The sequence below is a fragment of the Hoplias malabaricus genome, chromosome 6, assembly GCF_029633855.1.
Source record: "Hoplias malabaricus isolate fHopMal1 chromosome 6, fHopMal1.hap1, whole genome shotgun sequence".
Lineage (NCBI taxonomy): Eukaryota > Metazoa > Chordata > Actinopteri > Characiformes > Erythrinidae > Hoplias > Hoplias malabaricus.
In genome coordinates, this window is record NC_089805.1 from 46132047 (window position 1) to 46157252 (window position 25206).

The 25206-nt window shown below is 38.4% G+C and overlaps 1 protein-coding gene across 1 annotated transcript; it reads left to right on the forward strand.

Annotated features, from left to right (window-relative positions):
- The first annotated feature begins 250 nt into the window (after positions 1 to 250).
- On the forward strand, positions 251 to 19240 carry LOC136699053 (uncharacterized). Its single transcript, XM_066673495.1, has 20 exons — positions 251 to 324; positions 3096 to 3178; positions 3658 to 3996; positions 5200 to 5301; positions 5473 to 5565; positions 6038 to 6130; positions 6296 to 6370; positions 8592 to 8690; positions 8915 to 9010; positions 9906 to 9995; positions 11276 to 11377; positions 13123 to 13242; positions 13332 to 13421; positions 14115 to 14198; positions 14647 to 14739; positions 15488 to 15517; positions 15954 to 15972; positions 16927 to 16969; positions 18076 to 18159; positions 18251 to 19240. Exons 2-20 carry the CDS (start codon positions 3130 to 3132, stop codon positions 18266 to 18268), a joined length of 1719 nt encoding a protein of 572 aa, XP_066529592.1. The 5' UTR covers positions 251 to 324; positions 3096 to 3129; the 3' UTR covers positions 18269 to 19240.
- The last annotated feature ends 5966 nt before the right edge of the window (positions 19241 to 25206 follow it).

Here is a 25206-nt window from a genome sequence, read left to right on the forward strand (position 1 = left end):
TCTACTTCACCACTTTAATGAATTTCATACAGATTCACTTTTAAAATGACCAAATATGCTAGGGTTTGTACAAGAACATTTTCCAAACTAAACTGGACTGGACCACTGCGTGTTTGAAACAGGAAGAATATCAGAGTCCAGACTGACACTGGTCAGAACACTAGGGCCAACTACATTAAATGTCTCTTTAAGACACGAGGAAATGACATCAAGGGAGAGTGGGCTTCAAAACTGAAAGTGTTTGCCCGGAGGAGGGCAGAGAGCCAGCTCCACACGGCTCAGTCTTACAGACAGGACAGAACTGACTAACATCAACATCAGAAGGTGAGATCTGAGGTTTACTGTGTTCACTCTTAGCTGAATGTAGTAATTCAACAACATTGATGAAGTGGGGCCAGCACTGTCCAGGTTTAGAACAGAATTTAATATAATGATGCTGAAGTGTATTGTTTTAGGTTTGAGCTAAAGAGGAGACAGACGGATTGGCACACTTTCTCTACAGCTTCTTCTGAGCTTGTAAAAACACTGTTCTTTTGTGTAATAAAAAAAATTCTTCACCTTCACACCACTCCAGAAGAAATGCACAACGACACTGATGTTAGACACTTATTCACAGCTCCAGATTTGTTTGGTTCCTCTTTAGCTGAATATAGGAATATAGGAAAAAAGAGGATTTATTTATTTCATAGACATTTCAAACTCTGGAAAACAGCAATAGTTCATAGAGGAAATAAAAAAAATACTCCAGAGGGACTTCATGTCAGACCAGAATAAATACACATGCTAAATATAATTCTACTCTCCTACTTTAAAGAACTTCGATGTAGTTTGCCCAGTAGTGGGCCTGTTTTCTACTGAGACGTGTCAGCAGGGATGACCATTGCAAAACCTTGATTCTAAATTATACCACTTGACACACACAATTAGTCTTGATGATAAATTTCTCTCAGAATGTTGATGTGCTGTTCATTTTTGTTGTTCAGTATTTAGAGTGAAGACTGAAACTATATCAGATATTTAGTGTTGTAGACTGATGTCTCCTTCCATAACCCAGTACTGTGTGTACAAATATATTCTGAAATCAGTGACTGTAGAAAACATGGACAGAACATCAAAAGAGAAAGCAGTACAGGTCTAGCACCGCCTTCCTCCAAACGGAAAGCAAACAGTGTTCAGTCTCATTTTTCTCCTCTAAACTGTCTTTCCATCTCCGGTGTCTAATTCCAGTAGTTGGGTTTCCTTGAGCTAGTATTGGAATGAAGTGATTGACAGCCTTGGCTGGTCTGAGCCCACCTGCAGGCCCCACCCCCTTCTCACGGCCCTTAATTGTAAGGAGCTGTCAGACAGGTTTAATTAATCATTGTATTATTTATCCGTTATCATACCTGTTAAATTTAGACAGTCATGTCATGTTCTGCTGTTCATTCCAATGGGAATTACCATGCTCATACAGATCTGCAGCTTCAGCCACTGAGAGAAGTGGACTTCTCATTAAACATCTGCTTTCTACTTTGAAGAGGTGAAGCAGTTACTGACATTTACCAACCTTCCCTTATAATTTCAACAGGGCAGCAATGACATTCTGGGATCAACAGAACTTTTCTCTCCACCTTAAATATGAGCCTATACAACTTCCCATTGCACATTTAAATAGAACCCAAATTACTGTAGCCAGGGTAGAGTTACCCATTCTACCTTAAATGATGCAATGTTTCTCCCCTCGCCTGCAGAACTTTTCATTCCACTTCAAAAGGAATGGATATTATACTTTGGCCCTGTCAGAATTTTCCATTTCACCTTAAATGCTGCACTAATTGAGAAGGAAATAATTCTACTTTGATCACAGTAATTTTACTAAACTACCTTTAAAGTGGATGGGAAAGTTCAGGAGTCACCAGAATGTCACTGTATCATGTTCTGTTCCCTGTGTTTTGTTTTGGTTCCTGGTGGTGTTCCCCTTGTCATGTGATCTCCCTGCTCATGTGATCGGCCTTTCCTGTGCTCTTTGTGTCACGGGTCTTGATGGGGTTCCAGCTGTGTCTTGTTCTGTGTGTCATTTTACAGCCTGTGCCCTAGTTTTTCTGGTTGTCTGCCGTTTGAGTTTGTGTGTCCTTCTTGAGTCTGGTGTGTCTCTCTTGTGAAGAGCTGTTTTCTTAGTCTTTCTTCTTGTATCTTCTGTGTCTGTGTGGAGTTCTATGGCTTGTTTCTCAGTTTGTTTAGCTTAGTCCAGTGTGCTCCTTTCTTTGCAGTCTTCTGAGTCTCCCTTGTGTAGTGTGTTAAGGAAGGGCTGAGCGAGGCTTTTAAAGCAGTAACACATTTGAGGCCAAAAGGGTTTGATGCTTCGAAGCCTCTTGAAACACACCTTCACTACGCTGCCGACGGTTCAAATAAAAACACTACACTAAGCAAAGCACATTGTATAAACCTAGCTTCTGTGTGCTTGCTGTCATATTAGGTGCACTATCCGTGACAACAGAAGTGACTTTGTCTGTAAGCCCCCAGTTAAAGAGAAGACCACTCATAGAGTCACTGAACAGAACAGAAGACAGATTTGACTGTAGAGTCACATAATGGCAAGATAATCCATATTTACAGACGTCCACATGAGCTTTCCAGACCTCTGCCACAGCCTTCTCTTTTTCCTCTTGACTTTTTTGTGCCTCCATAGGTGAGATGTAAGACGGGTTAAACTTATGGGAAAAAAAACAACTTTTAAGCCCACATCTTCCATTCAATAACCCTCGAATACAGACATTTGTGGAGGACTGTTGACAGTTTGGGAATAACACCTGACATTTAAACCAGATACTATGACCTTTTTTTATTCTTTTTTTAAAAGAAAATAAACCAAAATACACAAATACAGAATAAATAAATACAATTGTTTATTCATATGTTTTGTACGTACACATGAATTACATTTTGTATTCAGCTTGTTGTGCTTAGGTCTACAGCGGATCAGGGGGACTGTATGGAAAGTCCATGTTTCTAGAGCCAATTTTCCAAACCCAGAAAACACATCAGCAGTGAGACACATGAGCTCATATCCTGAATACCTGAATATCTGAATACCTCTGTGTTTGTGTTTTATAAAGTTCTCAGGTCCTGACTTTAAACACTGCAGGGGAAATGGAGGTGGTGTTGTTCTTTGTGCTGCTCCTGGTTCCTGGATTTAAAGGTAATACCTTCATCACAACAACAGCAGTATTTAATTTATACAATGAACAAACAAATAAACCTCTATTGTTATTGTCACTGTTTGCTTATTACAGTGTAAATTATATTTGCAGAGATTATCAAATACCATTGAAAGTATTGTTTTTCTAGAGTTCAGAGTGTAGTTTAAATATCTGAAGTGCTGTTTTCAGTAAAAGACACACAGCACTTCATTAAGAATTTTTACTTTGGTAAAAGTCTCCTGGTGGAAAATAGCTGAATAAATATGAATATGAAACACTGATACCAGCTATGATTTGAAACGCAGTTACAGCTGTGATTTGAACAATGATTTGAGCTGTGGTTTAAGTTAAAATCAGACTCTGCCCATGCCTTAAAGATGTATCCTGTTTGGTGGAGTAACAAGTTTCCTAGTACTGTGTAAAAGATATAGATAGAATCCTTCCACTTCGTCTGTTTGTTTCCCTCTGTTTCACTCAGAACATTTGGTGGGGGGTGATCTCCACATGGTCTCGTCCTCTGTGGGTGAGGACCTGATACTCAACTGCTCCATAAACTCCACAGTTCTCCAGGTGGAGGAAGTGACCTGGAGAAAGCTCCCCGACACCATGGTCCTGCTCTTCCAGGAGAACCAGACCTTCTCAGAGAGTTCCCATGAGACGTACCAAGACCGAGTCGAGTTCTTCTCATCTGAAATCCCCCGGGGAAACTTCTCCCTGAAGCTGAAGGACATTCGTCTGGAGGATAAAGGAGAATTCATCTGTGAGGTTCATGCTGATGAGTTTACAGCCCAGGCCTCGGTCATCATCCAGAGAATAGGTAACAGGACAATAACAATAATTTTTTTTTTCAATTTAATTACAAATTAATTACCAAAAAATGACAATTGTAACAATTACAATCGTAAAATATTTTATGCCAGTTCATTAGAGATTCACATAGGGTCCACTCTCTTCCTAGCAGCATCCACAACATTCCTGCTCTCATCTCATCAGTTAAATAAAATATTATTCTACACCTAACCACTAGGGTCGCTCTGGTGGTTTTTGATCTGATCAGCATCCAGCTACACCTACCAACTAAGGTTAATCATTGTTCCCAGACAATCCCCTTCATCTGTGCTCAAAACACCCATTGCACCATCAGCTCTTCAGAGGGTCGTCAACTAGGTACCTCCCAATTAAGCGTAACTGTCCCAGACCCACCTCCACAGCCCTGTCATACTCTTATGTGTAGAGTCACACTGGCCTCCCTGGTGACTAAGGCTATGCCAAGCCTCACTGACACCGTTAATGCATGCTCAGTGCCACCAGTTTAGTGTGGACTGTATGCACAATATCAAATGTCTGCACTATCAATGACTGTAAATACACACTGGCCTCCTGGGAGACTAAGGCTCTACTAATGCCACTTTCCATTTATCTCGTAAGTCGGAATGTTAGAGCTGGGAAATAAGTCACACACGGACTGGGCTTGTTCCAGTTAAACATTCATAAAACCCTTTGCTCTGTTATCAGTGTTAGCGTCTTCCCGATTAGCATTGTAAGTGATATAAGTTGATGACAGCACATAATGCATTTTTTTACTGATTTAAACCCCATGGAAACACATTCACATACAGCACTTGGAGAGTTCTGTGTATATGACTGATTTAATGACACACACATATTAGCCCTGATTACACACTGTTTACATGCGGGTTGTCATCTTGAACATTGAACTCTACAGAGGGTGAGACTACAGAGATATTAAGGAGATACTACTGTTAAATTAAGAAGGTAGTCCTGATATTAATAAGATATTGCTGAGATATTAAAGAATCACACTAGAGAAATTATGGAGACACCTCATAATTTAAAGAAACTACAGAAATATTAAGGTTACTGCAGAGATATTAAGATTTGCTTCTTGATTTCATTTACTATGGGTCTCTGTGTATTTCAGATATATTTTAAAAATCATGAAAATGTAATTAAAAATGTTGTCTTCTTTATCATCTTTGTATTTCTCTTATTAAAACAGGTTTCTCTTCTCTCCAGAAATTCATACTGGTGCTGTGTTTCTTTTCATTAGCACTAGCTGTTGGACTCAGCGTTCCTTTTTTTATCTTTTTGCAGAAAAAAGGTACAGTTTAAGAAAAAATCCTCAAAATTTTAATCTCTGTTTAAAACTTACAATGTCAGATATGTTCTAATTTAGGTTTTTTCCTATTCCTCTTCATTCTATAGTCATTTCCTAAAGTAACTGAAAATTCATTATTAAACAGTAAACTCTTAACTATCTTTATCTTTTCAGAAATATCCAGACGGGTTATGATAATGCACATTATACTGACCTGCTGTCCGAGTATTTGCATGTTCATTAGTTTCATATTATGGTCAAAAGGAGGTAAGTTGAAGAAAAACCTCTTTATTTGCTGCTTGATTTATTTCATTTGTGCAGGTGCCAGTGTAAAAGTAAAGAAAGAAAAATAAATCTACAGATATCTCTATTAAACTAATTACGACAATGTCTGTAATATTCATCTGTTGAAGTACATATTGTACAACCGGGTTCTGCACAGCAGTGAGGAGCAGAAGCTCTGGTTTTTAGCTATTTTTGCTCTGTTCTCTTTCTTCTCTGTTCTCATTTTCTCTGTTTTTACTCAGTGCTCTTATTTCTTATTTCAGCAACTAAAAAAAAAAGGAACTCAAAATTAATGAGCTACTGGAAACTTGATTCATGGCCTGGGACAATACTGTAGCTGTCCTTGATATATTTATCTGTGTAGTGGTATAAAATAACACCAGGAATGACAATACAGTAAATTCATAGAGAAATATGGCATAATTTATTGAATCGATTATCCACAATTATCCAGGGTTTCTCAATGAGGTGGTGATTTGTTCAACTCTCTCTTTGGCCCGGTGTCTGATGTTGATGAAAACTGCTCCTCATCTCAACACACTTCCAGGTAAGAGTTTATAACCACAATTAAATAAAACAATGATAAACACAGCTTTTAATGTCACTTTTAGTGTCACTGTGTCCAAGTCCAGACAGGAAGTGATAGCAGTACCTCAAACTTGGATGGATGAATGAATGAATGAATGAATGACTATAAAACTGTGATTTACAGAATGGCTGGAGAAAGCAGTGAAGACGCTGAGTGTTCCTCTTTATTTCTCCATCGTGGCCACCACTGCGTTCTCAGGTAAAACAACACACTATAGAGTCCAGAAGTGTTTGTTTTGTTTTGTTTATTTTTGGAGAGATAAACTTCAAGCCTTTGTCACTATGACATTTACTAAGGCAGCTAAAGTATTCCTGCAGGTTTTGTATATGACTAAAATAAACAGAAATTTGTAACATAATATAAAGAGACTCTAGACATTTCAAAATCATCATCATCATCTTTTCAGCTTGGTCCACTTCAGGGTCACGGTGGCAACAGGGCGAACAAAGTATCAACAGCTTCTCTGTCCCAAGCAACTTCCACCAGCTCCTCCTGGGGGGTCCCTAGGCATTCTCAGACCAACTAGCAGAAACAGTTACTTCAGTGGGTCTTAGGTCTACCTCAGGGCCTCCTACCCATTGGCCATGTGAGTATCCAGTGGCCATCCTTATCAGATACTTGAACCATCTCAACTGGCTTCTCTAAACGTGAAGCAGTAGAGACTCCACTCCGAGCTCCTCCCTAAGCACTGGGCACCAACAAGATTTCCACAATGGATGTCTTAAACAGGGTCAATTTAGACTCCGTGCCCTTTCCTCCAGAATGTATCCAAAGTTCTTTCTTAGCCCTTCTCCACCAAAAGACCTCTGGTTCTTGAACTGGTTCTGTTCGGGAACCAGTTTCTCAGTTTCTCCAAAAATCAAACATAGACCAACTTTTGACGATAAGAAGACTACACTGTACACTACACTGACTTTGTGAGTGTTACCATTTCTCCTTGCTCCTGTAACTGGACACGCCCACAGATGTCCTCATGATTCGTGCTGAAAAACCTACTATTCTTTGGTTCCAGCTATGAATGAACTTTTGGGGTTCAAGAATTTGTTTCTGTTGGTGGAAATACGCAGATCGGTTCAAAAATAGGTTTGCGGACCGTTGGTGGAAAAGCACTAACAGAGGTGAGAGTTGATATCCCTTCCCTACACACTCTCACTATACGTTCAGGCCTACCAGGTCTGTCCAGCAGCGTTCCCCACCATCTCATCCAGCTCACAAAACAAAAAACACACAGCCTCAGGTCAGAAGACACGACCACATCATTGATCAATGACTTTTTACCCAAGGTTCCAAGCACTGTTATTCGTTATTTATAGTTCGTTATTGACAAAAACCATGACTTGCACAGACCAATAACATCACAGCGCTCAGGGTTAGATCAGACTCTTCTCCAGGTATCCCAGTCAGTGCCAACAGGAGCATAGCAATCCCCCAACTATACAATGGAGTCTGTATGTGGGCCTCTGTCCAGGGTTTCAATCACATTCTCCCACAAGCCTGAATCGTCAGCACTGCTGTTAGATGGAGATACACACACACAACAGTCTGCAGCCGCATGGTGGTGACATTCTCCATTAAGGTGTCTTCTTGGAATTTACAAAACAATGGTGAATGTTCTCTTAGTCTTCTGATAGGGGAAAAAAATACTGTTAGATTAACATTACTTTTACATTTACATTACATAAGTCCTGCAAAAGAATCCCAGAAGAGGATGGTGTCTCCTGCAGAGTCTTGGCTCCTCCACGTGTTTTGAGGGAGGATCTGTTGTGTCTTGGTTCCTCTCAGTTGTTGTGTTCTCTGAGGTAGGTTCTTATTTTGCATCTTGGTGCTTCATAATGTTTCTTCCTTTCATTCTGAGGGAGGAGTCTTGTTCCTTCTCAGTGGTTCTTCCTCTACTCTGAGTGAAGTATTTGTTTCTCTCAGTGGACCGTCCTCTACTCTGAGTGAAGTATTTGTTTCTGTCAGTGGTCCTTCCTCTACTCTGAGTGAGGTATTTGTTTCTCTCAGTGGACTGTCCTCTACTCTGAGTGAAGTATTTGTTTCTGTCAGTGGTCCTTCCTCTACTCTGAGTGAGGTATTTGTTTCTCTCAGTGGTTCTTCCTCTACTCTGAGTGAAGTATTTGTTTCTCTCAGTGGACCGTCCTCCACTCTGAGTGAAGTATTTGTTTCTCTCGGTGGTTCTTCCTCTACTCTGTGTGAGGTATTTGTTTCTCTCAGTGTTTCTTCATCTACTCTGAGTGAAGTATTTGTTTCTCTCAGTGGTTCTTCCTTTTATTTTGAAATACATTCTCTTTTTGCGTATTGTTTTCTTTTTAGTGTTTTTCTTGATCTGAAAGGGAGACTTTAACTCTCAATATTTATTATTGCTCTGTTCTTTCAGAACTGATTTACAGATGTGTTTTGTCTTTTCTGTTTTATACAGTGGAGTTTGTTCAATATAAAGCATTGTCTACTCACCAGTTTGAAAGAGTCTTGATGTGTGTAGGAGTGGTGATATGTTGTGTCGGCTCTGTCCTCTCAGGTAAGTGAAATGCTTAAATATATGTTAATGGTACCATCGCTGTTTTGTGTTTATATTCTTACTAAAAATACATGATATTAAATGTTTTAAATGTAATTTCTCAGCAACCCGGAGAACCAAATAAAAAACAGTTGACAGTTGATAGTTAATTAATCTTATAAACATGAGTCTGATTATGAACACTGCAGTAACAGATTTTGAGATCAACCTGTGTTTGTTTTTAGCTAAATTCACCATGTGGGGAAATTCATTTTTGTTCCTGGAGTTTTACAACTCTGGTCTGCTTGCTGTTTTTCTCGTTGATCAAACAGGATCAGCAGGTACATTACACCGACTAAAACCAGACACAAACGAATTCAGTCTTAACTGTTCATTGGGGGAATTTAAAGTGTTCAGACTTCTTCACCTTTCCCTCCTTTTTATCAAAGCAGTCTGAGGTGGATTTGTATGAGTTCAGTTAAAGTGTGAGGGGTCAGACAGCGCCACAGGTGGCCACAGGAGGTATGGGCTATGAAAACGATAGCACAAGGAAACAGGACAAAAGAAAATAGAAAACAACAGAAGACAGAGTAAAAAGAATAAGCAAGATGAGGACGCAAAAAATTAATTCTTAATTAACTGCTTCTTACTGTTTCTTTGATTCTGTAAAAGCCAAAACAAGCCACTATTTCCACTTGTTGTCTCTCTCTCTCTCTCTCACTCTCTCTCTATCTCTCTCTCTCTCACACACACACACACACTCTCTCTCTCTCTCTCTCTCTCTCTTTCTCTCTCTCTCCCCAGATGGAACAAATTCTATTTCAATGGTGTCATCAGTAATCGTGTGTGTGTGTGTGTGTGTGTGCGCAAAGACAGTACAGCAGCAGATTCACAGCACATCACTTAGTGAAGCCTATTCATAAACCCTTGTACTGAACATTAGATTATTAATTCTCACCCTCTGTGGCCTGTTAATTTTAAAGTAAACAGAGAGTCTCCAGCCTGAAGTTTTAATTCAGAAACCACCACCGAAGACACGACTGAATTAAATAATGAGCTCTAATCAGTAAACAGCACCCGGACATAAGTATCTCTGCTTTCGAAACATGACTGGTGTTACAGTCCACTGAAACTTAACAGAACCGTCACCCACTTCCTCTTTATCTGAGTTTATCTGAGAACATCTGTAAATACAGTGTGAGGCCTCTGTACTAATCCTTTCTCATAACATTGCAGATATTGCTAATGTGATGTCGGGTATTTTCATGGCACTGTTCCTACTCCTCACTGTACAAACACACTACTTCCAGAACAAACCGTTTAAATGTAAGTATGACAAATGTTAAGTGATTTTCTCATCGTCTGTTAAAGTAATAACGAGGCTGAACTTAATAAAATAAACCACTTTCACATTCCAATGTTATATAATTACAGTCTGTTTCCAGAAATGTTAGACATTTTAAAAAATCAGTCAAAATGTGGAATCTGTGCTGTATTAATTCTCCTGAAGATTTATTCAACAACAAAAACACAAGGAATGATTTCCCGTGTTGTCTCTGCCCAGAGGAAAGATAAATAAATGTACTCTTAGACAATGAGATCAGACGGAAAGACAAAGGAGACATTAATGTAAATCCCCTGTTTGGACAAGGACAAGCCCGGACGCCACAGCTGAATGAATGAATGGCTTTGGGAGTTATTTTTAAAACTGCTTTCACTGAACACTCCACTGCTGCATCAGAGGAAGGCGACCTGAAAATACGTAACGCAAGGATAAAAAACTACGCAGAGTTCCCTGGACCTGAGCTCAAAGCAGATGGTCTGGAAGTGTGTTTGGTTGGAGGAGGTGACGTTTCATCTCGGTTTTGATGAATCAGGCCATCTAAAATGTTCTCAACAACAGGAGCAAAAGTCAACATCTGTCCTGGTTAAGTGCTCACAGCCCGTGACCTGTTTATATGTGAAGGTATTGATGTGTTGGGATTTTGGAGAGACATATGCACTCTGCACCTGCTACAACAGTGAGGCTTTGTAAACACAGTGTGTGTGTGTGTGTGTGACCTGCCTGCAGTGAAGATCTGTCTCCTGTGGAAAAAGACGATCAGACGACAGCATCCATGTGCAGTGTGGGGAGCAGATCGGTGCGAAGGGTAAAGAAAAGAAAAAAGAAAGATCTGACAGATACCTGGCTTTTAAAATAAGAGTCACACTTCCTCCACATTTCTTCTTTGTGCTAATTTCACTGCAGCGGTGGAGAGTCAGTTCATCCCAAAACACACCATACTCCGTAATGAAAGTGCACACACCACAGCAACAAAATAAAAATCCACATCGCAAACTAATAACACATTCACTGATAAAATAACAAAAAACAAACAAACAAAAAAAAAAACACCCAAATAGTGTGTTTTCTGGAGCGTGGCATCATTTATTTACAAAATAAGATCTAGATGTTCAGTGAAAACATTGGAAATATTTTCTTTGTGCTTTTGTTGTTAAAGCCTCTGAGGAAATAAAACAGCACAGATTCCTATTTAACTGCAATTTTTAAAATAACCAAAGTTTACAAATTTAAAGTCTCTAACACTCTATGTTTTTTTTTTTAGATCTCCACATTGCTGTCTCATATTTTTTTCTAGTTGCATCCTGTGTGACAAATATTGGTACCTTGTTTTTTTCCTGGATTTCAGGTGTAGAGTTTACACATGGTAAGTAGATAAAGAGATGAAATATAACAAAACAGTATTGTTCCTGAAAGAAAGTGTTGTGTTGTAGTAGCAGGCAAACTGCCCAAGAATAAACAAAGATAAACTGGGGCTTACAGGGCGCCTCTAAAATTTGGGCACCCTTGGTCAAATTACAAAGTAAAGTTATAAATGTAGTCAATGCAGTGGGTTGGAGACGTTACAGAGTCAGTCTTTTTTTTTTTTTTTTTTTGTAGTTGGAAATGTATCCACTCTTTTTACAGAAAGACTCTAATCTGAGATATTCTCAGGTTGTCTTTTATACACAAGCTGCTTAAGATTTATGAAGTAAAGTCAGGGGACTGTGAGGGTTCCAAAGTCTTCAGGTAGTGTCTCTTCAGGAAGTTCATGAATGTTTCCTTCTTGTCTTAGAAGTTATCAATCAATCAATCAACGTTATTTATATAGTGCTTTTCACAACACAAAGCAGCTTTAGAGAGATCTGTGTCCAAGTCTCCTAAGAGTAAGGGCAACAGTGGCAAGGAAAAACTCCCTCAGCGCACGAGGATCAAACCTGGGAAAGAACAAGACTCATATGGAGAACCCATCCTCCTCGGGTCGACACCGGAGACACAACAGAGAACAGAACAGAAGTAAAAGTGAACTGATTGAGATAGTGAGTTATAGTGTAATGAATGTAGAATATCAGTGATATGAGTCTGAGGAAGGAGGAGGTGGTCAGTGATTCTGTGGGAGGGTAAAAGCAGGTGCAAAGTTATCTATTTTTTTTTCTTGAAAATGATTTGCCAACTTTGAATTGGATAACAGGAGGAGACAAAAATCTGACACTCACTGTCAATTTTATCAGCTTTTATCACTGTCCATATAAGTGCACTCTGCAGTTCAACAGTAGAGTGGCCTATGTGTGGGCACAGTGTTTAAAAACTCCAGCAGCACTGCTGTGTCTGATCCAGTATTGAAGTACTGAGTATCGAAGAACAGGGTGAAAGGGCAAATAATGTATTTAGAGCAACAGATGTATGTGTATAGTCAGTGAAGTGGAGAGAATGGACAGTAAATGCTGTAACACTTGAATGGCTGATTGGTCCATTGATATTTTAATGTGTGGTAGTGGTGCTAAAAAGTTGTTTGTAAACAAAAACAAAAATGAACAAACAAACAAAAAAACAAAACAACAAACATTTATTATTCACAACACTTTCCTTGCAGTGGTAAATATCATAAAATAAATGACAGTCCTGCTGCTTCAAAGCTGGAGAGTGATGATGAAAAATAAATATGTTTATCCAATATTATCTCTGATAAATATAACAATATGTTAAATAAAGTTTTTCATTCATTTTTAATTCTTACATCTGTGTAGTCTCTAGTGTTCCTGTGTTGAGCAGCGTAGTGGATAACACACTGCCTCACACACACATTAGATTTGAATATTTCTGTTTAGAAGTTTAACTGATGCTGCTGGTTCTGTTTTTTTAGTGGAAGTAGAGTTAGTAGAGATCTGTTAGTGAAAATAAAGCTGTCTGTGAATGGGTGAGAGAATATGATGTGCTCTTTAAACACAGTGAAAGCTGGTGCCGCTCATTTAGTTCTGTGACATTCGACAGAATATCCATTGAACTCCAAAACCTGGATTTTCTAATTTGATCATTTTCCCTTTTCCTGTAGCTTCCTTTGCTTTATTTAATTTAATTCACCTTAAAAAGTTTGTTAAATCTGTTTTAAAATAAACACCTTTTTTCTTACAGTGTGGAGGCATCTGTTTATAGCAGCCCTTTACGGTGTGGCCTGGTTAGCAGTGGTTTCTGCTTTGTGGTACTTTCACAGAAATAAAAATCACAGTTTCTTTAAATGGAGAAGAGTAGGGTGTAAGTTTGTTTACATCACAATGAAGTTAATTTACATTATCATCTGAGAGTGTTTATTCCACTTTAATTTCCCTTGTTCCTCTTTTCAGATGTGTGCTGTGTGGTTCTCATATCAGTAGCAGTTGTTGTAAATGGTCTATTTCATCTTTATTTTATAAGAACATACAAGATGTATAAAGGTAAGATTTTAAGATCTTTGCTTAGATTCTGCTTATTTATTTATTTATTTATTTATTTATTTATTCAGGGTTTCCAGTATAACAACAAATAAAAATACATGTAAAGTACACAATTAAAATAACAAGTATTAAATTAATAGGCATGACAATTAAAACAAAACAAACACGGACTGAAAAGACAGATTCTCGATCCCTTATCACAACTATTCCACAGTTTAAACCCTTTGACTGATGTATGTCTATTAGTTATATTTCCCTTTGCTCTAGTTTTTAGGTTTTTTTTAAAATATACCTGTTCCCCTAGGTTAATATTTACTGTCTTTACTTTCAAACATCTTCTGAACACTGTTGGGAAGTAAATTGTGATGTGCTTTGTATGTTATTTGTGCAGTATTACAGTTAACCAGATCACCGTATTTAAGCCTGTAAATTAATAAATTGTTAGTTGGTTCATAAAAATACAAACAAACAATCTATTTACATTTACAATGAAATTGGTTTAGTGTAAGTTTTGTATGTGTTTCCCATACTTCCACACATTAGGTCATATGTTACTCTAACCTCTACTTCTAACACATAAATATTTAATAATAAGTTTCCAATCAAAACTGGGAATTAACTACGGTGTGAGACTTAACTCTTCTGTTTTAATCTCAGGAGCAGCGCAGTGTCTAATATTTTAATTTCTTTTAGATAGCTCTGTTTACCTGGTGATGATGATACTCTTCAACCTCCTGCCTCCAGCCGCTCTGTTTGATCATCCAACACATTCCCCCAGTGAGTTTGTAATGGAGTTTTAATAAAGATTCAGATCTGAGATTAGATCAGATTTATCTTAAAGTCAGGATAACGTTGTGACTCAGCCTTCGGTTTATTCTAAAGTCAAGAGAGTAGTATGGATCCTTCTATGATACTCAACAGTGAGGTCTGGCTTCACAGACCCACCCCTTACAAGCCAGCTTTACAGCCCCATCACTCTCTTATTTGCAGAGCCCTGGTGACTAAGGCTGTACCAAGCCCCATTGGCACCGTTAATGTGTGCTCAGTGCCACCAGTTTCATGTGAATTTAACACTTTATCTTCTACATGCATTATCAATGACTGAAAATCCAGACTGGTCTGAGCTCCTGACTACCTCCACTGTCAATCGTGGAAGCCACTTTCTTCCTGTTTTTGTGACTGGCACTGCTGCTTAACTCTAAACTATGTATTAATTCTTTTGCAGAGCTTCCTCACATTATTCTTCATGTGTTTGGAGCTTCAGGGTTAAGTATAGTTTCCTCAATCACTCTCACCTCTGAACTCCTCTTAGAAGCAGGTAAATATGTGTCAGATAATCACATCATCTAAACTAATAAATAAACAAGAACAACTCAGTGTGAACAAAGTCTGCAGGTCTAGCCTTCAATAAGTAGAGTAACTTTGTCTGTGCAAACAATGTTGAAGCTTTATTTTATTTGTATGGGTCCTGGAGGTTGTGGGTTTGAGTCTGGTTCTGGGTGACTGTCTGTGAGGAGTTTGGTGTATTCTCCCTGTGTCTGTGTGGGTTTCCTCCGGGTGACTGTCTGTATGGAGTGTGGTGTGTTCTCCCTGTGTCTGCATGGGTTTCCTCCGGGTGACTGTCTGTGAGGAGTGTGGTGTGTTCTCACGCTCCAAAAACACGTTGGTAGGTGGATTGGTGACTCAAAAGTGTCCGTAGGCGTGAGTTTGTGAGTGAATGTGAGAGTTTGTGTTGCCCTGTGAAGGACTAGTGCCCCCACCATGGTGTAACTCCCTTGTGCCCAGTGATTCCGGGTAGGCTTCGGACCCTAAAGTTAAACTTTAATTTATACATTATCAAAAAAATTATTGCCAAAATGAATTGTAGCTGTACACGTGTAGTCCAGAACTTAATCCCTGTCTGGTAAACCACCCCAGAATGTTTTTTAATAAAATTTGTAAATAATACATTATTTAATTGTATTATAATTGTTAATAAATGTATTATTAATTTGTAGAAACCGGACTTCGGACTTTACCTGAATTTCACCTCATCCTTTTTCCTTTCGAATCACTCTTCATTTCAGCTTGGATCTGTTTGCAAATCTACTGCTCCTGTAAGTGTTATTATAATAATATTAATAATAATATTGACAACAACAACAACAACAACAACAATAATAATAGTTGTATTATTATTATTATTATTATTATTATTATTATTATTATTGGGGTAAATACGTGTATCTATAATAAAATAAAAGAGAACAGAACAGAGAGGATTCTTACTGTTGTAGTAAGAAACTACAAGGGACAGCCATGGCCTAATGGATAGAGACACTGAACCCCCAAACACTTCCCGGACACCGGGGATGGCTCTGGGTATGTGTTCACAGCCCCTACTGCACTAGTGTTCACTGTGGTCACTGCCACAGATGGGTTAAATGTGGAAGTAGATACAGACCAGTATCGTACTGTGATTAATTTAATGTGAAGATGATTCTGATTATAAATGTATTGTATTTCTCTCTGTTTTCTTTATTTTCAATAAAGGGATGAAGATGAGAGACAGGTCTGTTCAACTCAACTAAACTCAATCTAACTGCAGTGTGAATAAACTCAATCAACATAAACTCAGACTAACTTCAACTCAGATCAGCTAAACTGACTCTAACTACACTCAGTCTGAATAAACTCCATCAACATAAACTCAGACTAACTTAAACTCAATTCAACTAAATCCACCTGAGCTCAGTCTAAATTTAGTAAATCAATTTGGTTCCTAGAATTGTCCATAAAACACATGTTGGTAGGTGAAGTGACTGTGTGAAACTGTCCACAGGTGTGAGTGTGTGAGTGACTGGGTGAGTGTGTGAAACTGTCCACAGGTGTGAGTTTGAGAGTGACTGGGTGAGTGTGTGAAACTGTCCACAGGTGTGAGTTTGAGAGTGACTGGGTGAGTGTGTGAAACTGTCCACAGCTGTGAGTGTGTGAGTGACTAGGTGAGTGTGTGAAACTGTCCACAGGTGTGAGTGTGTATGGTGTGTTAGTGACAAGGTGAGTGTGTGAAACTGTCCAGAGTGTGTTGCTGCTTTGTGTCAGTGATAACAAATAACCAATCGTGACCCTGAAATAGACAAAGCACTTACAGCAAATTAATTAATGACTGAGTGCCTGTGCAGTGTGTGCAGGGAACTCTGGACCAGTAGCATCTCCAATCTCATATGTCCTTATTCATACTGTACACAGAGTCTCTTATAGGGTGCTAGAAGAATGAAATCTGCATAAAATCCAGAGTGAAAGTTGCGGGAGCTCTTGTTAACAAATACAGCTCCTCTGGGAAATCTCCGGAACACTTCTGGGTTATACTGCATGTGTGAAATGGGGCTATAGTGATACTGTATGGGTTTAACTGAGTGTATAAGTGATTAAACTAAATAGTTTTACACTTTAAGAGCTTAAATTAAGTTTAAAAAGGATCATTTTCAAAAAAGTCTCTGACTACATTTCTTGTTGATAATTTCAGAATAAAGAATAATTTTGAAGATGGAAGGGAGGTGGGTTTTCAGGTAAAACACCCGCAGTCTCTGTTTCTGGAATTATAGAAAAATAATATTTACATATTAATGCAACTGTAGTTTACAGTGGTTTGTAGTTAAGACTGAATGACAATTTGTTCTGAAGCCTGGGCTGCAATTTAGTCTTGGCTTTATTATATTTTGAAATGTAGTTTAATAATTTCATCTTGACTTTAGATATGATTGAGATGTGGTTTAGTCTGGACTGTAGTTAATGTGAGCTGTAGTTTAGTCTGGACTGTAGTTAATGTGAGCTGTAGTTTAGTCTGGACTGTAGTTAATGTGAGCTGTAGTTTAGTCTGGACTGTAGTTAATGTGAGCTGTTGTCTGGACTGTAGTTAATGTGAGCTGTAGTTTAGTCTGGACTGTAGTTAATTTGAGCTGTAGTTTAGTCTGGACTGTAGTTAATGTGCATTGTAGTTTAGTCTGGAATGTTGTTAATGTGAGCTGTAGTTTAGTCTGGACTGTAGTTAATGTGAGCTGTAGTTTAGTCTGGACTGTAGTTAATGTGTGTTGTAGTTTAGTCTGGAATGTAGTTAATGCGAGCTGTAGTTAAGTCTGGACCGTAGTTAATGTCAGCTTCAGTTAAGTCTGGACTGTAGTTAATGTGAGCTGTAGTTTAGTTGGGACTGTAGTTAATCTGGATTGTAGTTAATATGAGCTGTAGTTTAGACTGGATTGTAGTTAATGTGAACTGTAGTTAATCTGGACTGTAGTTAATTTGAGCTGTAGTTTAGTCTGGACTGTAGTTAATGTGCATTGTAGTTTAGTCTGGAATGTTGTTAATGTGAGCTGTAGTTTAGTCTGGACTGTAGTTAATGTGAGCTGTAGTTTAGTCTGGACTGTAGTTAATGTGTGTTGTAGTTTAGTCTGGAATGTAGTTAATGCGAGCTGTAGTTAAGTCTGGACCGTAGTTAATGTCAGCTTCAGTTAAGTCTGGACTGTAGTTAATGTGAGCTGTAGTTTAGTTGGGACTGTAGTTAATCTGGATTGTAGTTAATGTGAGCTGTAGTTTAGACTGGATTGTAGTTAATGTGAGCTGTGGTTTAGTCTGGACTGGACTTTGGTGTGTAGTTTAATCTGTGTTGTATTTACAGGTTGATGGAGACGGTGGAGAAATGGAAGTCCTGCCGGCCGACTCCAGAGAAGTCCAGAGACAGAGTCCTGAAAAAAGTCCTGAGGTAAATCACTCTGTTACTGTGATGATGATAGTGTTATTGTGTTGATGAAGAGGATGGTGAAGGTGATGATGGTGTGTTATTTATTTTGCAGGACTCCTCATTATCATAGAGCAGGATCTACAGTTGGACATCAGCCCAGGTTCTATCCACCTGCTTTACAATTACAGTTAAATCACGGGTCAAAGAGGAGCTCTCTGACAGTCTGAAGAGTAGAGAGGATCTCTTTAACCACAAAGTGGGACTGTGAATGCAGTGTGGACATTGACACTAGTGATAAGACAGTCATGGGCCAGGACTGAGAGAGTAGTGGTGTGTTTCAGCCAGTGATGGACCAGGCTGGAGAGAACTCACTGAGTCACAGTGGTCTTGAGCAATACGGGGCTGGAGGCAGTGAACACTGCGCTGTTGGAGAGACTTGGGTGGCTGCAGTTGGCAAAGAGGCCTAGCTGAACCTTCACACTGGATGGGACAGTCTTCACACCTAGGATTGATTGCTGTGGGTGTTTTTGGGCTTATAGGGGTTTGTCTGGCTCTTAAGCAGGCGTCAGTGTAGTGATGGACAGAGGATGGGTGCTCAGGGGGGGGTCGCAGCAGGCACCATGTCTCCCCTTTTTATTTTGAGACATCTCTAGCCATTAAAAACAAGCCTGCACCAAATAGAAGGTCCTCAGAAAAATATAGGGGAGGGGGAGGGAAGCCTAATGAGGATCCCGATAGAGGAGAATAGAAATAATATTAAAATGATTTGAATGTATTATTTAATTGCTAAATATCCTTCAGGATAAAAAGGACTCGTGATGACATAACAGTAATAGTTTTGTGTATAATGTTGTTTTTATGAACTACATGATTAATGTTTTACTCTGTAGTGTCTATGAGTTTAAGAACAGGAAACAGTCATTATTCTTCATCAGTAAATATTAAACCTTGTATTAATAAACAGAATAAAAGAGCAACAATGACACAATCCAAAAAGTTCCTCTATGACTCAGTATTCTCAGAATTGTTGATGAGCATGGACAATGTATTCTTTTTTTCTTGTTTCTAAGATTGGAAATAAAATCCAGGGGAATTTAATAAAATCTTAAAAGAGGAAGGGTGACAAAATGATATTTTCTGAACATTGCATTGTTTTAATCTGGACGAAAACCCAGACATAAACCTGATGGATAAAGCCACGTTATTCATTTTAAGTTAAAACCCTGTGTCTTTTTTTTTTGAGCAAAGTGATGTATACACCACTTGAGAACAGCAAAACTGCAAAATGTGGCCCCTTTCCCTGCTAGTGATGCGTAAACTTCACCACAGTTTACATTGACATGAGTCATTTGTGGCAATATAAATTAGTAACATTTCAGGATATTTAAATATAGCTTCAAAAAGTGCACAGTGAGTGGTTCATAACCTTTCTCAAATGGTTATTTCATCAACAATGTTACTAAAATATGTATGTGACTGAATGACATTACGGGGCGGCACGGTGGCGCAGCAGGTAGTGTCGCAGTCACACAGCTCCAGGGACCTGGAGGTTGTGGGTTCGGTTCCCGCTCCGGGTGACTGTCTGTGAGGAGTTTGGTGTGTTCTCCCCGTGTCCGCGTGGGTTTCCTCTGGGTGCTCCGGTTTCCTCCCACAGTCCAAAAACACACGTTGGTAGGTGGATTGGCGACGCAAAAGTGTCCGTAGGTGTGAGTGTGTGAGTGAATGTGTGTGTGTGACTGTGTTGCCCTGTGAGGGACTGGCACCCCCTCCAGGGTGTATTCCCGCCTTGCGCCCAATGATTCCAGGTAGGGTCTGGACCCACCGCGACCCTGAACTGGATAAGGGTTACAGATAATGAATGAATGAATGACATTACTGTAGAAAACAGTGCCAAACTAAACATGCTAGCATCCTCTTCAGGAGAGTGTAGAGGATTGTAGTAAAACCAGATTAACCACAACTATGAAAATCTGGGGTAACACTCTACACACATAAACACACGTCCTTCAGATATAAATATATAAACACCTGAAATAACACAGACACACTTCCAGAAGAGCACTTATTCCTCAAATGTGTCTCTGTTATGTCTCCGGAGACTTGAAGGTGAATAGTGTAAACGTACTGCAGTGATGAACAGAATCAACAAATGAATGAAAGAACATGTGACATACACATGTAATTAAAACGCTCCTAATAAATTAATGAAGTTTCACTTTGTATTTAACCTGCTGGACTTTAATGCACATTTCCTCATTCCAAACACTCAGAGAACACATCAGCAGCTACAACTTCTGTGTTTATGATTTATAAAGTTCTCGGGTCCTGACTTTAAACGCTGCAGGTGAAATGGAGGTGGTGTTGTTCTTGGTGCTGCTTCTGGCTCCTGGATTTAAAGGTAACAGCTTCATCACAACGAAAAGCTTCATTTATTTTTAACAATGAGGAAACAAATACACAGTGGTTTATACCCTGTTATCATCACTGCTTCTTTGTTATTGTTATAATTTGCCTATAACTTATATGTTTACAGGGAAAAAATATATATTGGATCATTAACAATGCAGATAAAGTATAAGGAATCATGAAATATATTGATAAATACAGCATAATGGGTCATTAGTAATACAGTAATAGAGAATAAAATATACTGGATGATTAAAGATACAGACAAACTATATTTGCATCATCACATACAAATGAATGTACATTACTAATATTCAGAGTAAAAATTAAATTCCTGAAATGCAGTTCTTGGGAAAAAGACTGCATTTATTGTTCTTCATTACTAGTGTTTCTCAGTGTTATAGACATCTGTTGCACTGTCAGTCACATACAGGACATACAGATTCACACCTATACAGCCACAAATACAGATATAAGATTAAATCAGCTCTATTTATAATCAAATCAAATCAAATTTATTTGTATAGCGCTTTTTACAACTGATGTTGTCACAAAGCAGCTTCACAGAATTCCAGTTTTGACCTTAAATGTAAAAATATAAAGAACGTAAAAATTCCCCAAATGAATGAGGCCAAGGGTGACAGTAAAAGACTTCCACAGGGCTGTGGAAGAAACCTTGGGAGGACCCAGGGCTCACAAAAGGGGACCTTAACCTTCTCAAGTCAATCAAAACTTCAGTGTAGGAGTAGCTCCAGGGAACTTGGTGGTGTCTGGAGCATGGGCAGCTGGTCTGAACCATGAAGGAGGAGCTCAACAGTCATCCATCAGTGTCCAGACGGACAGGTGGGCGGTCGTTTACTCAGGAAAAGGTAGAGGGATGGAGTTAGTTGTGATCTGTTTGGGTAAATGTAGAGCAGAGAATGTGAACATTTCCAGAGTGTGTCTAATGACTCCAGCTGATCTGAATGTGACAGCTTTAACTAAAGGGAGAGGAACCAGAAGGACACACAGATGCTGGAGCCTCCGTGAAACACTGGCATCCCTCCGCTCCACCGTCAACAAACCTGAGTGATTGCGTGAAGCGGCAGGGAGCGAGCACATGTAGAGCTTTATATGTTAGTAACAGAATTTTGTGATCGATACATAATTTAACAGGCAGCCAATGAAGTGGTGATAGAACTGGACTGATATGTTCAAATTTTCTAGTTTTAGTGAGGAACCTGGCTGCAGCATTTTGAACTATAGTTGAAGTTCTGCTGGTGCATCCTGGCAGTAGTGAATCATAATAGGGCTGTCCCCATGATTCCAATCATGTTTTCTAACCTTTCTAGGAGAATACTGTGGTCTATCATATTGAAAGCTGCGCTGAGGTCAAGAAGCACCAACAGGAATATGTGGAATGATCAGAGGCAAGAAGAAGATCATTTGTGATGTGGCCTGAATCCAGATTGGAATCTTTTCCAAAATATGTGATTCTTATGTAGATATGAACTGAGTTGTTGGGCCACAGCTTTTTCTAAGATCTTGGATAGAAATGGCAGATTAGAAGTCAGCCTGTAATAAGACAGTGTACTAGAATCAAGATTTGGTTTCTTGATCAGAGTTTGAATAACTGCTAGTTTAAAAGCTTTGGGTACATGGCCCAGGCTAAGGGATGAGTTTACTATAGTTAAAAGAGGATTGATAATAGCTGTTAGTACTTCTTTGAGAAATTTAGTGGGAATTGCATCAAGTGTGTAAGTTGTACAGTTTGCTGAGGTGATAATTTTCTCTAGTTGTAACTGTGGGAGTGGATAAAAGGTTTCAAGTCTTTCTTTTACAATCTGTAGATCAGCGAGGCCAGATATTAGTGATTTAGTTAAGGCATTTCTATACTTTATAAGGCTGTTCTTCCAGGCAGAGTGAAACACTTCCAGCTTGAATGATCACTCAACTTTCCATGCTGTTTATTTTAAGGTAGGGGACGTACATATATTACGGCTAAGACATAGCTCATTTGAAATTAGGCCTCGTTTGTACTTCATCTGTATCCCACAACTGATAAAATAAAGTTTGCATCTATTAGTGGCAGATTTGTTGTTTTCATCCGGTTGAACTTTTACCAGGTATGAGCTATAAGGACATGACACTACAGGCACTGGTTCTCAAAACAAACAATAAAAAAAAAACAATAATAATATTAAAAAGGTCTTAAACAGAAACTGAAAATTAACTAATATTTATGATGTCAAATGAGTTTCTCCAATGTATCTTGGACCCAGATGTATGTTTATGGTGTACACAATGTTCACCTGTGATCTGTGAGTTAATTCTGTTTTTCTCACATCCATCTTTTCTTTCTAAATATTCTCAATGTATATAATGTAGGAGCATATTTCCTGTTACTGTGTAAAGTTTGAGTTTCCTCTTCCCTCTGTTTCTCTCAGAACATTTGGTGGAGGGTGAACTCCACATGGTCTCGTCCTCTGTGGGCGAGGACCTGATACTCAACTGCTCCATAAACTCCACAGTTTTCCAACTGGAGGAAGTGATCTGGAGAAAGCTCCCCGACACCATGGTCCTGCTTTTCCAGGAGAACCAGACATTCTCAGAGAGTTCCCATGAGACGTACCGAGACCGAGTCGAGTTCTTCTCATCTGAAATCCCCCGGGGAAACTTCTCCCTGAAGCTGAAGGACGTTCATCTGGAGGATAAAGGAGAATTCATCTGTGAGGTTCACACTGATGAGTTTACAGCCCAGACCTCGGTCATCATCCAGAAAATAGGTAACAGGACAATAACAATAACTATCTTATTAATTTACTTACAATTCAGTAACACAACAACAGTAAAATGATTCATTATGAATACACTCTGTATGCCCTTATATTATTTAAAACAAGCTAAGATAAAATTACAGTTAATCCCTCAAATAAAATAATCCCTGTTTTTTAACCATTACTGTTTTTTTCACCATTTAAACAGGTTTCTCTTCTCTCCAGAAATTCATACTGGTGCTGTGTTTCTTTTCATTAGCACTAGCTCTTGGAGTCCCTGTGTTTATGTTTTTGCAGAAAAAAGGTAGAGTTTACTAAAACAAGATTCTAAAGGTCTTTGAATGTTAGTAATTGAAAGAAAATAACCAGCTCTTTCTGTAGTCAGTCCAAAGTCAATGAAAATTCATGATTGAATATTAAAACCTTAAATGTGTTTTTCTTTCCAGAAATATTGAGACAGGTTATTATCATACTGGACTGTCTTCCATGTATTTGCTTGTTCATTAGTTTTATATTGTGGTCAACAGAAGGTAAGATAAATCTCTTTATTTTAAGCTTGATTAGCTTAACTGGTGCTACAATGAAAATAATGTACTATATTAAAAAATAACTATATTAATTATATCCGTCTATTGAAGTAACTACAGCATTAATTAACTATTAAAATAAATCCAACACTTTCCTCAATATCTATTAAAGTAGTTTAGAAATGCCTATCTATTATCTATTAACCTGTAAAAAAAAACAATATGTATCTTTTGATGTAAAATACCTCAAGAAGTATTTAAACAATTATAAGTGTGCAAATATTTTGTGTGTGTGGGTATCTATGTGTGTTTATATTATAATATAATATCTCTGGTATCTATTGTATAAATAGTTTGCAATTTTAATAGTAAATGAAAAAATTACACTTACAATACAGAGAGAAATATATGCAGTTGTAAGTTATTAATTAGCTGCTATAAACTTTTCTTGTGTCCCATGCTGAGACTGAATGAGATTGAATGAATTATCCACAATTATCCAGGGTTTCTCAGTGAGGTGGTGATTTGTTCAGCTCTCTCTTTGGCCCGGTGTCTGACGTTGATGAAAACTGCTCCTCATCTCAACACACTTCCAGGTACTAGTTCAAAATAAAATTTATATAGTCCAGTGATAAAGAGTCCCATTGTCCAAGTACAGAGCGGAAGAGATAACACTACTGCAAATTATTTTACACACACAAAATAAAGATGAAGATAAAGCAGATGAATGAATACAGATCTGTGATTTACAGAATGGCTGGAGAAAGCAGTGAAGACCCTGAGTGTTCCTCTTTATTTCTCCATTATAGCCACAGCTGTGTTCTCAGGTAAACACAACACACTCTAAATTTCAGAGTGTTATTATCTGTGTGTACATTCAGACTGGTTTACTGAGACTGCTAAATGTTTTAAGTCTGACTTCAAATGTAATTAATACTTTATGAAGAGTAATTCACAAAATAGTGGACTTAGATTTTCTGTTGCTCTTGTGATCCATGTAAATATGATCTCTTCATGAAAGAAACCTGCAAAGCTCCCAGAGGAGGACAGGCTTTCCTTTTGAGTCAATATGGGTGATGTTCTCTTTTTTTAATCTGGGTACCAAATATTCCTTCTTATTGTTCTAAAAGAGGTTATTGTTTTGAATTTTGGTTCCTTTTAATGGTTTTCCTTTACTTCATCTTTTATTTTTTTTCTGTGGTTCTCCATTCAGTTCTTCATCTTTTGCATTTGGTTCTTAGTAATGGTTCTTCTCATTCTGAGGAAGGTGTCCATACAAATATCCAGCACTTATTAAATTGTCCCTAGCAATAATTTGGGATAAAAAAGGACAATACAATGGGACATCAGTGTCTAGCCAGTGTATTGGGGATCTGCTG